Below are 13,283 nucleotides of genomic sequence, written 5' to 3' on the forward strand. Positions count from 1 at the left end.
CTATGCTTTAGCTGTTCCATAGGACTTTTGGTTTCCTTTCAAGATTCTCTCTCTGCCGGCTCTCTTTTGCGGGCATATTTCGTGTCCTTCTGGAGCATGTTTCAGTGTTTCTTTTGCTTCAGTTTAGCCTCACAAAAGTTGTTTTTGGACCAGGTAGAGGTATCGTCCTTGCCTCTGTGGAAATTGCCTTTGAGGTAGGACCTTCTTTCAGGGTCTTTTCCTACTTCCACATCTAGTTTTCTGATGCTGACTAATTGGAGATTATTTGTCTAGTCTTGTTTAGACAAGTTTTTTTTTATATATAGTGATGGATTCTATGATTCAGGCTAGTGAGCTGGTATCTCGCTAATTTTTTTTCCCATCAGTATAGAGTATATAAGTTTTCTGGTGTGTATCTCTCAAATTTTTTTTTCTGAGTCCAGTGTGGGTTCCTTGCATTTTTTCCTTTCTTCAGGAAGGTCTGGAGAAGGACTTATCGGTCTGTTCTCTGAAAGACTAGATTTCTGTCCTTTTCGTTTCTTTGGTTTATCGTCTGGCTGTCCTTCCGGATGCTCATTCTTGGTTAGGCCTTAGTCAGATCAGGCCTGTATTTTAGTCTTTTAATCTTCCTTGGAGTCTTAATCTTGTAGTTGGGATTATTCAGCAGACTGTGTTTGAGTCTATACTCTGCTCATTCTAAGTTGTTGGCTTGGAGGTTTATTCCTCATGCTATTTCTTCTGCTCGTAGGTTTTCTGACCTTTCGGCTCTGCGATGTGACCACCCTTTCCTTATTTTTCTTTCGGACAGGGTGGTCCTTCGTACAAAATTGGGTTCTCTTCCTAGGTTGGTGTTGGACCACAATATCATTTATTGTTGTTCCTTTGTTCTGTCCTAGTTCTTCTTTTCAGAAGGAACGTCTGTGTTCAGGATGTTATATGTGCTTTGCAGTTCTTTCTGCAGGCATCTAGAGTTTCCTGCTGTCTTTTTTTGCTGTGTTTTCTGGCATATGTATAGGCCAGAAGGCTGATTTTCCTGCTCTTTTCTTTGGTTGAGAAGTGTTAAGGGTTATGAGACAATTGGACTTCTGTTTCCTGAGAGGATTACGGATCATTCCTATGAAGCAGTCTCCTTCTTCCTGGGCTTTTTTAGATTGAGGTTTCGGTGGAGCAATTATACAAGGCGGCCACTTGGTCGTCTTTGCATACTTTTTCCAAATTCTAAAGGATCTATGTTGTTGCCTCAGCTGAGATTTATTTAGGGAGGAAAGCTCTTCAATCAGTGGTGTCTTTCGTCTTGTTCTCTCGCCCTTCCATTCTGTGTCCTCTAGCTTGGGTATTGGTTTCCACTAGTAATTGAATAGATTTGTGGACTCTCCATGCAATAGGAAAGAAAAGAAAATGTATGCTTACCTGATAAATTTCTTTCTTTCCGGGCATGGAAAGTCCACAACCCGCCCTTTTTTACATCTAAGACAGCAATTTTTGGTATAAACTTAAGGCACCTCTATACCCTTGAGTTATCTTCTTTTTCCTTCGGCCGAATGACTGGGGATTTATGGGCAAGGGAAGTGACACTTAACAGCTCTGCTGGGGTGCTCTTTGCCTCCTCCTGCTGCCCAGGAGATGAATTTCCGCTAGTAAATGAATGGATTTGTGGACTCTCCATGCCCGGAAATAAATACATTTATTAGGTAAGCATACATTTTTATTTTTTTGTAAATTATTACATTTTTTTGTTTTAGGACCCAGATTTAGAAGCAAAGAGGAAAGCAGAACTAGAAAAAATAAAGAAGCAGAAAAAGAAATTTAAAGATCACATACAGGAGACTTTGCAAAGTAAACAAGAGGCTGTGATACGTAGAAAGCTAAGGAAGAAGCGCCTGCGACAAGCCAAAAAGACAGCCAAGGAGCAGCAATGATATGGCCTCCCACAGCAGGACTAAGATCAGCTGGCTTTCATGCCTTTTATATATAACTTTTGAGGTCCAAAGCAGACCAAGAAACACTTCTCGGACACTGGGGCTCCAGTACACCAGACATGCAGAAACCACCAGTTACAGGACTTAGGATCCAAGATCCACAGTGACTGGTCTCTCACAGTTGGTACTGGGGCCCTGACCATCAGTGGCCTTTTCTCATAGAAATTGGGTCCAGGACCAACGATGACTTCTCATAGCACTGGGGTCCACAACTAGTGACCTAACTGTCTTACTGTAGGAGAAGGCTACAAAGTGTTCTTGTTCTCTATAAATATTTCTCCTTAGCAACCTATAGCAGTTTTCAGTTTGTTTTTTCTTAGACTATTAACGGGACGTTTCACCTCAACATATCACCAGTAAAATGTTTAATGAAAATGAAACAATGTTTTAATATATTTTCATTATTATGCCTATGAAAGCATGTTTGTTCCACTCCCTCCCAGAGAGACTGGAGTGCTTAATTATGGTGAAATGTACCGGATCTTGAAAAATGTACAGTGATTGGTTAGTTCAGATCACAAGCTCATTTATACCTGCCGCTATTTGGCAATACAAAAGTAAACTAATATCATTTCTCCAGTATTGTCAAGAGAATTATACCTGAATTTTTCTTTTGCAAAACGTAAATTGTGCTAACAAAGTGAGTTTTTTTTTTTTTAAAATGATATTAAGACAAATCGTTTCCAGTGCAGATGAGTTGTATCCAGAATTATTCCCAAATCCAGACTTTTTAAATCATATTTTTTTCAAATAATATTATAAAAAATTAAGTCACAATTTTCTCTGCCTGCATCTTTGTTTTTTGTGTTCTAAAATGCAAATGATAATCTATATTTATTTAAATCAACAACTATTACCTCATCTGATTGACAGCACTGTACTATATGGTGGTACTATGTATCCAAACCTTATACGGTCCCAAGCAGTTTGGATACAGGGTTTTCTACCGGTATTGTGTTGGTCATGTAAGTTTGCAAGAAATTATTTTCATTCTTGTGAATAATTTAAAGCGAGTGTGGCAGTTTTTTTTATGTGCAAATTTTTCTATTTCCTAAACTTTACATAATTTTAAAATATTTTTTTTCCTTTTGTTCACCGTAACCTCATATGAAACAGGAGAGGATTAATTACCTTTGAGTTATCAGGAAGCTACTTGTTGAAACTACAAATTATTCAACCAGGAGCTTAGTTAGTGCATGTTTTGTCTCTCATTACATTTTAAAGTTTTTGTATTTCTTTGCATCTTTTATCATTTGCTGGATTCCTATATTTCATGCATGCGAACTGGAAGGGTCCTACTATGCCCATCTTCCAGAATGTGTTTGACGGTTCAGTTCCATTTGAGCAAATTGCAGAAGGTCTGACTATGCCTTCTCCTCCCTCAGTGTTTCTTAACCCTTTCTGGCAAATGAACGTAGATCTACACCATGCGGTACATAGCCCATATTACTGCATAACTTATATTGACAACCAAGGCTTGCTGTGTGTGGCGTTCCAGTATCTGCCTTCATATGAAGGCAGAGTGCCAGACCATAACAATCTCCTTTGGTGCCGGTGGGAGGTGGATGGATGGCCCAGCGATGGAAAGTGGAGGCAGGGGCAGGACCCTATGCTGTAGAAAATACATTTCAAAGGGAGAGGGAAGAGATGCTACACTATAGAAAAAGGAAAAATGAGGGTGGGGGAGCCTAAACAATGGTAGGAGTAGGGGCGGACTCCTACAGTACAGAAAAAATATTAATAGTTTAATACATATATACAATTAAATAAAAACTGGGTACTGGCAGACAGCTTGTGGGAGGGGGGAAGTTAGAGAGCTCTTTGGGAGGGATCAGGGAGGTGAGAGGGTTTAGGAGAGATCCCCACACTTCAGAAAAAAATACAATAAAAAAAAAAAAACGCACATTGGCAGGCTGTCTGCCAGAACCTAAAATGGTGGTGAAGAGTGTTGTTGGGGGTAGGGAGAGCTGTTTGATAGGGACCATGGAGGTGTCAGGAAGGTAACCCCTACATTGCAATACTATTACCCTTACCACCTAATTAAAGCCCTCACTGCCATTAGTACTCAATGGATGCACGATTTCCACTTCACTATAGAGCCGATAGTATTTAATTCCAGAGGTTCCCTGTAAATAGATATATTAGGTCACATTTAAAGGGCTAGTAACCACTGTGTAATAAGATAATTTTGTTGTGTTGCTATAGAACACTTGATTTCAAACCTGTCCTCAGGCTTCCATGATTAGGCTAGATTTTGAGGATATCTAGACTGGAGCACAGGTGAAATAATCAGCGGATTAATGAACATGGTTATTAACCTGCTCTCACCCAAGGTAATCCTGAACGTCTGACCAGTTTGGGAGGCCTGAGGACAGGTTTCAAAACCAATGCTATAGAATAACATAACCAAATGTTTTGCAGTTATCTTAAAAAGCAAATTAGGGGCAGATAAGTAGCATAGTTAGCATGGTCCATTTCAACTACTAAGAATTAGAAAATCCTCAATTTGTGAGCTAAAATTACATGAAAAATTGCAAAATAAATAATGAAAGTGTATTAAAAAGTTGTTTCATTACACATAACAAAATATTTTACATAAACATCTCAAGGTGTTAACCGTCCCTTTTAATCTCTCAACTACTCAAGGATGCACTTCCTGCTATTCATCAGGAACTACCTTTGTTTTAATATGCAACACTTACATGCAGTGCTCTCATATAACTTTTATAGTATATCTTGAATTTTTTTCTTCTGTTCTACACTTAAGGTTGCCAGGAGACCTCCCTAAAAATAACGGACATCCAGCATATAACCGGGGGAGGGGAGTTATTTTTATATATATATATGTATATATATATATATAAAAAAAAAAAATTTTAAAAATTCAACTGAGCTGACGTAAAACTTAATCATGCCCAGCTGCACTGTATATGTTATCCAGTCCAGGTTTTTTTCTACAAATTTTACCGGACAGCTGGTAAAAAAAACAAAACGGACTGTCTGGTTAGATACTGGATACCTGGCAACCCTGTCTACACTTCTCGCAAGCTTGCAGAGATGAAGCAGGTCATGCAGCACTGTACACCCTTTTTGGGGTTCATTAGCTAATCAGCTGTACACAAGCCTCATCAGATACACATAGCCAAGTGTCAACTGATGTGGTGTAATGCACGCTGCCACTGGACTCTGGAGTAGTGGAAATGTTATCTGGGGTGATGAATCGCGCTTCACCATCTAACAGTCTGATGGAAGAACCTGGGTGTGGTAAATGCCAGGAGAACGCTGCCTACCAGAATGCTACTGTAGTGGTGGAGGAGGGATAATGGGCTGTTTTACAGGGTTTGGGCTAGGCCTATTTGTACCCTGTAACATCAAGATGACCCTTCACTGGAACTAAGACATTTTAGACAGATTGGTACTTTATGGCAACATTTTGGGGAGGGCCCTTTCCTGTTACAGCATGACTGTTCCACTGTTCACAACGTGAGGTCCTTGAAGATGTGGTTTGATGAGTTTGGAGTGGACCTGCGAAGAGTTCTGACTTCAACCCCATTGAGCACCTTTGGGATGAATTGGAACAACAGTTGCAAGCCAGACCATCTCATCCAACATCAATATCTGACCTCACAAATACTCTATTGGCTAAATGGGGTCTAATTCCCACAGAGCCACACAATCTTGTGGAAAGCCTTCCCATAAAAGTGGTGTAGCTTTTATAGCTGCAAGGTGGGGAAGGGGGTAACTCATATGAATGCCCATGGTTTTATTGGATTTCCAAGAAGCTCATTTAGGTGTAATGGTCATGTGTCCACATACCTTTGGCCATATAATGTGTATGTATGTGTGTATATATATATATATATATATATATATATATATATATATATATATATATATATATGTATATATATATGTGTATATATATATATATATATATATATGTATATATATATGTGTATATATATATATATATATATATATATATATATATACTGTATATATAACATTTAAAATTATGGAGAGGTGAAAAACAAAATTTATGCTTACCTTATAAATTTATTTCTCTTGTGGTGTATCCAGTCCACGGGTTCATCCATTACTTGTGGGATATTCTCCTTCCCAACAGGAAGCTGCAAGAGGACATCCACAGCAGAGCTGTCTATATAGCTCCTCCCCTAACTGCCACCCCCAGTCATTCGACCAAAGACAAGCAAGAAAAAGGAGAAACTATAGGGTGCAGTGGTGACTGTAGTTTAAAATAAAAAACACCTGCCTAAAAATGACACGGCGGGCCGTGGACTGGATACACCACAAGAAAAATAAATTTATCAGGTAAGCATAAATTTTGTTTTCTCTTGTAAAGGTGTATCCAGTCCACGGGTTCATCCATTACTTGTGGGATACCAATACCAAAGCTTTAGGACACGGATAAAGGGAGGGACAAGGCAGGCCCTTAAATGGAAGGCACCACTGCCTGTAAGACCTTTCTCCCAAAAATAGCCTCCGAAGAAGCAAAAGTATCAAATTTGTAGAATTTAGAAAAAGTATGAAGCGGAGACCAAGTCGCCGCCTTACAAATCTGTTCAACAGCGGCCTCATTTTTAAAAGCCCATGTGGAAGCTACCGCTCTAGTGGAATGAGCTGTGATTCTTTCAGGAGGCTGCAGGCCAGCAGTCTCATAAGCTAAGCATATTATACTTCTTAGCCAAAAAGATAGATAAGTTGCCGAAGCCTTTTGGCCTCTCCTCTGTCCAGAGTAGACAACAAACAAAGCAGATGTTTGACGAAAATCCTTCGTAGCTTGTAAATAAAACTTTAAAGCACGAACCACATCAAGATTGTGTAAAAGACGTTCCTTCTTTGAGGAAGGATTGGGACATGATGAAGGAACAACAATCTCCTGATTGATATTCTTATTAGATACTACCTTAGGAAGAAACCCAGGTTTGGTACGCAAAACTACCTTATCTGCATGGAAAATCAGATAAGGGGAATCCCACTGTAAAGCAGATAACTCCGAAACTCTTCGAGCCGAGGAGATAGCTACTAGAAACAGAACTTTCCAAGATAAAAGTTTAATATCAATGGAATGCAGAGGTTGAAACGGAACACCTTGAAGAACCTTAAGAACTAAATTTAAACTCCATGGCTGAGCAACAGGTTTAAACACAGGCTTAATTCTAACTAAAGCCTGACAAAACGCCTGAACGTCTGGAACCTCAGCCAGACGTTTGTGCAAAAGAATAGACAGAGCAGAAATCTGTCCCTTTAAGGAACTAGCAGACAATCTTTTCTCCAATCCCTCCTGGAGAAAAGATAACATTCTAGGAATCATGACTTTACTCCATGAGTAACCCTTGGATTCACACCAATGAAGATATTTACACCATATCTTATGATAGATTTTCCTGGTGACAGGCTCTCGAGCCTGAATTAAGGTATCAATGACCGACTCGGAAAAACCACGCTTTGATAGAATCAAGCGTTCAATCTCCAAGCAGTCAGACGCAGAGAAATTAGATTTGGATGTTTGAAAGGACCTTGAAGTAGAAGGTCCTGTCTCAGCGGCAGAGTCCATGGTGGAAATGATGACATGTCCACCAGATCTGCATGGCCACGCAGGAGCTATCAAAATCACCGAAGCTCTCTCCTGCTTGATCTTGGCAATCAGACGAGGAAACGGTGGAAACACATAAGCCAGGCTGAAGGACCAGGCCGCTGCTAGAGCATCTATCAGCGCTGCCTTGGGATCCCTGGACCTGGACCCGTAACTAGGAAGCTTGGCGTTCTGACGAGACGCCATGAGATCCAGTTCTGGTTTGCCCCATAGATGAATCAACTGGACAAATACCTCCGGATGGAGTTCCCACTCCCCCGGATGAGAAGTCTGCCGACTTAAGAAATCCGCCTCTCAGTTCTCTACTCCTGGGATATGGATAGCTGAGAGATGGCAAGAGTGAACCTCTGCCCATAGAATTATCTTTGAAACCTCCAACATCGCCAGGGGGCTCTTTGTAAGCCCCTGATGGTTGATATAGGCTACAGTCGTGATGTTGTCTGACTGAAATCTGATGAACCTGACCGCAGCTAGCTGAGGCCAAGCCTGAAGAGCATTGAATATCGCTCTTAGTTCCAGAATGTTTATAGGAAGGAGGGCTTCCTCCTGAGCCTTCAGGGAGTTCCAGACTGCGCCCCAGCCCAGAAGGCTGGCATCTGTCATCACTATAGTCCATTCTGGCCTGCAGAAGCTCATTCCCCTGGACAGATGGACCCGAGATAGCCACCAGAGAAGAGAATCTCTGGTCTCTTGATCCAGATTTAGCAGAGGGAACAAATCTGTGTAATCCCCATTCCACTGATTGAGCATGCAAAGTTGCAGTGGTCTGAGATGTAGGCGGGCAAACGGAACTATGTCCATTGCCGCTACCATTAAGCCGATTACTTCCATACACTGAGCTACTGACGGCAGAGAAGTGGAATAAAGAGAACGGCAGGAAGTTAGAAGCTTTGACAACCTGACCTCTGTCAGAAAAATCTTCATTTTTGCTGAATCTATCAGAGTTCCTAGGAAGGAAACTCTTGTGAGAGGGGAGAGAGAACTCTTTTCTTCGTTCACCTTCCACCCGTCAGACCTCAGAAAGGCCAGAACAATGTCTGTATGGGACTTGGCGATTTGAAAAGTCGACACCTGTATCAGAATGTCGTCTAGATAAGGGGCCACCGCTATGCCCCGTGGCCTTAGAACCGCCAGTAGGGACCCTAGAACCTTCGTAAAGATTCTTGGTGCCGTGGCTAACCCGAAGGGAAGAGCCACAAACTGGTAATGCCTGTCTAGGAAGGCAAACCTGAGAAACAGATGATAATCTCTGTGTATCGGAATGTGGAGATAAGCATCCTTTAAGTCCACGGTAGTCATATATTGACCCTCCTGGATCAAAGGTAGGATGGTTTGAATAGTCTCCATCTTGAAGGATGGGACCCTGAGAAATTTGTTTAGGATCTTGAGATCCAAGATTGGTCTGAAAGTTCCCTCTTTCTTGGGAACTATAATTTGATTTGAATAGAATCCTTGCCCCTGTTCCTCCCTTGGAACTGGGTGGATCACTCCCATGACCAGAAGGTCTTGAACACAATGTAAGAATGCCTCTCTCTTTATCTGGTTTGCAGATAATTGTGAGAGATGAAATCTCCCTTTTGGAGATGAGGCTTTGAAATCCAGAAGATATCCCTGGGAAACTATCTCCAGAGCCCTGGGATCCTGGACGTCTCTTGCCCAAGCCTGAGCGAAGAGAGAAAGTCTGCCCCCAACTAGATCCGGTCCCGGATCGGGGGCTTCTCCTTCATGCTGTCTTAGAGGCAGCAGCAGGTTTTTTGGCCTGCTTTCCTTTGCTCCAAGCCTGGTTAGGTCTCCAGACTGGCTTGGACTGGGCAAAATTTCCTTCTTGTTTTGTAGTAGAGGAAGTTGAAGCTGCGCCACTCTTGAAGTTCCGAAAGGAACGAAAATTAGTCTGTTTGGTCCTTAATTTGTTGGACCTATCCTGGGGAAGGGCGTGGCCTTTCCCTCCAGTAATATCAGAAATGATCTCCTTCAGTCCAGGCCCGAATAGGGTCTGCCCCTTGAAGGGAATGTTGAGAAGCTTAGACTTTGAAGTAACGTCAGCTGACCAGGATTTAAGCCATAGCGCCCTACGTGTCTGAATGGCAAAACCTGAATTCTTAGCCGTTAGCTTAGTTAAATGAAAAACGGCGTCAGAAATAAATTAATTGGCTAACTTAAGAGCTTTAAGCCTGTCTAGAATATCATCCAACGGGGTCTCCACCCGGAGAGCCTCTTCAAGAGACTCGAACCAGAAAGCCGCTGCAGCAGTGACTGGGGCAATGCATGCAAGAGGCTGGAGAATAAAATCTTGTTGTATAAAGATTTTCTTAAGGAAACCCTCTAATTTTTTTATCCATTGGATCTAGGAAAGCACAACTGTCCTCGACGGGGATAGTTGTACGCTTAGCTAGGGTAGATACTGCTCCCTCCACCTTAGGGACCGTCTGCCACGAGTCCCGTGTAGCGGCATCTATGGGAAACATCCTTTTAAACGCAGGAGGGGGAGAGAACGGTACACCTGGTCTATCCCATTCCTTCGAAATAATTTCTGAAAACCTCTTAGGGATTGGAAAAACATCAGTGTAAACAGGCACTGCAAAGTATTTGTCCATTTTACACAATTTCTCTGGGACTACAAATGGTGTCACAGTCGTCCAGAGTTGTTAAAACCTCCTTGAGCAACAAGCGGAGGTGTTCAAGCTTAAATTTAAATGCTGTCATTTCAGAGTCAGACTGGAGTAACGCCTTCCCTGACTCAGAAATGTCACCCACAGATAGAAGCTCTCCTGCTTCGGCTTCTGTACATTGTGAGGGTATATCAGACATAGCTACTAAAGCGTCAGAAATCTATGTATTTGTTCTAGCCCCAGAGCTTTCTCGCTTTCCTTGTAACCCTGGCAGTTTGGACAATACCTCTGTGAGGGTATGATTCATAACTGCCGCCATGTCTTGTAAGGTAAACGCATTGGTCACTTGCGCGGGAGATATAGGTTCTGACACATTGGGAGAGCTTGGTGGTTTAACCTCCCTTTTGTCAGTTTGAGAAACCTCTGGTGATAAATCCTTAAAACCCATATTATGGTCTTTATAACTTATAGAAAGGTCAGTGCATTTGGCATACATTCTAAGAGGGGGTACCACAATGGCTTCTAAACATAATGAACAAGGAGTTTCCTCTATGTCAGACATGTTTAACAGACTAGTAATGAGCCCAGCAAGCTTGGAAAACACTTTAATAAATGTGAAAAAGCAATTAAATAAAAACGGTACTGTGCCTTTAAGAGAAAAAAACTACCTCATAAACTGCAAAACAGTGATAAAAAGTAGTAAACTCTATGAAATACAGTGTGTATAAGAGACTAAAGCAACAAACACACATATGTCCCAAAGTAGTGCAATATGGCAAACGGTATTGTTAATATGTACTCCAAAGCCTTTAAACACATGTAATATGTCCCAGTTCTTTCAACACAGTGTTACATCTACGTGGGTTTCTTTATGTTATATTAGTATAGGAGACAATGCCTTTATCTTGTAAAAAGAAACAAACCCCTTCAGTAATCACTTGTGCAAGTTTGTCATTAGTATCCTCAAATAACATGCAACAATATATTGGAACTTTTTTGTTGTGAGTTACCTGTGGCTCCGATCAACTTCTGCTGCTCCCAATCTCCGGATCAATCAATTTCAAACTCCGGTCCCACATCTAGCGGGAGGGAGCAGTGCTGTCCTTACTCGCCCAACAAGCTCTCCTCGATTGTTGGCAAGACGAATCCGTAGTGATTCAACACTCCCACTCACCGGGTCTCAACGCTGACGTTGCCGGTCCCACACACCACGAGAGGGAGTGATACGTCACTCAATGCCGACTCGTCGAACCGGCTTCCTGTGTAGGATGAGCTCCAGTTGGCGAAAAAACAGGAGAGGGCCCAGGTAATATTGTAAGCCTGTATATATCGCCACACTTTAGGGTTATGTTATCCTCAGGGATCCTCTGTAAAAGGCTGTGTAGTAACTTTATAACTTTTTACTTGATGCAAATCCTTCAAGCAGCGTTTCCCAGCCGCTGCAAAATATCATAAGTCTATCCACAAAAAAAGAGAAAGAAGTTGCAGGCTGTACCAATATTAGATAGTGTAAAAATCAATTTTTTTTTTTATTTAAACTTGATTAAAAACTTCAATCAATAAAAGGCACCTGTGTGCTGAGGTTGTATGAAAATAGTAATGTGTGCCTTTTATTGATTAAAGTTTTTAATCAAGTTTAAATAAAAAAAAAATTTTATTTTTACACTATCTAATATTGGTACAGCCTGCAACTTCTTTCTCTTTTTTTGTGGATAGACTTAAGAGACTAAAGCAGCATTGCACCCACTTGCAAATGGATGATTAACCCCTTAGGCCCCAAAACGGATTAGAAAAACCGTTAAAAAAACAGTCAAACACACTGCCACAGCTCTGCTGTGGCCCTACATGCCCTTAATCACGATTTTTTTTTCAGGAAAAACACCCTCTATAGTGGTTCTAGATGCCAGAGGACTCCTTTAGGGAAGCTGTATGTCTGTCTGAAGATCAAAAGATCAACTGCGTGAAAATAGGCCCCTCCCACCATGCACTGAATGTCAGAGGGCCTTTTTTAGGAGTGATCTAACAAGCCATGTGGAAAACTAGGTCCCAAAATAAAGATTTATCACCCTCGGAGGAAAAAACGTTTTTACTATAAAACATGCAAACGTTTTTACACTAAGTAATATGAGTATTAACATGAATATTACCCTTTTTTGCAAGCATGATCCCAGTTGCTGTTAAATCACTGTATCAGGCTTACCTCAAATATACCAGGCACTGTCAGCATTTTCTAGACCTTATCATCTCTCTAGAAAAAAATATACTGAACATACCTCAAAGCAGGCAATCTGCAGACCGTCCCCCCAACTGAAGTTTTCTTTCCATACTCTTCAGTTATGTGTGAGAACAGCAATGGACCTTAGTTACAAACCGCTAAGATCATCAAACCTCCAGGCAGAATTCTTCTTCCAATTTCTGCCTGAGAGTAAAAACAGTACAACGCCGGTACCGTTTAAAAATAACAAACTTTTGATTGAAGGTAAAAAACTACACTAATTCACCACATCTCTATTGATTCTTTCTTGTCGAGAGCTGCAAGAGAATGACTGGGGGTGGCAGTTAGGGGAGGAGCTATATAGACAGCTCTGCTGTGGGTGTCCTCTTGTTTCCTGTTGGGAAGGAGAATATCCCACAAGTAATGGATGAACCCGTGGACTGGATACACCTTTACAAGAGAAAGTGAGTTTAAAATCTTCCACTAAGCACAAAGTTTAAAGAAAATAACTCATTGTGTAGCTCATTTAGCAGATCTAAACAAGTCAGAAGGCTTGCTTTTCCTACAGAAAACCCCTGGGTACACTTTCCAATGCAGCAAAGGATTCTGGGTAAGACATGCAAATGAGGTTCACAATGACTCAATCTTCTACTTCAGTCTGCTTTTCTGCAGATTCCCTTTATGCCATAGCCTGCTCTTCACACAACTTTTAAGCTTAGCTAGGGTTTGTACAGTGATTAAGACCATCCCAGGACGCCGTTTTGTGGTTATTGCCACTCATCAGCTGGGTGTAGGTCTGAATCACTGCCGGGTAAAGTTTATTCCTGGGAAAAATACAACATTTAAAATTATGGGGAGGTGAAAAGTGAGTTTAAAATCCTCCA

General features: G+C 41.3%; 1 protein-coding gene across 2 annotated transcripts in view; it reads left to right on the plus strand.

Moving 5' to 3' along the window:
- DDX49 (DEAD-box helicase 49) overlaps window positions 1–2,735 on the plus strand; it is a 66,791-nt gene extending 64,056 nt beyond the window's left edge. For both annotated transcript variants that reach the window (XM_053702905.1, XM_053702906.1), the window contains one exon: window positions 1,722–2,735. In XM_053702905.1, the coding sequence (XP_053558880.1) occupies window positions 1,722–1,898 (177 nt within the window). In that variant the 3' untranslated portion in view covers window positions 1,899–2,735. The remainder of the gene's footprint in view (window positions 1–1,721) is intronic.
- Window positions 2,736–13,283: the final 10,548 nt, after the last annotated feature.

Source organism: Bombina bombina, chromosome 2 (assembly GCF_027579735.1).
Source record: "Bombina bombina isolate aBomBom1 chromosome 2, aBomBom1.pri, whole genome shotgun sequence".
Lineage (NCBI taxonomy): Eukaryota > Metazoa > Chordata > Amphibia > Anura > Bombinatoridae > Bombina > Bombina bombina.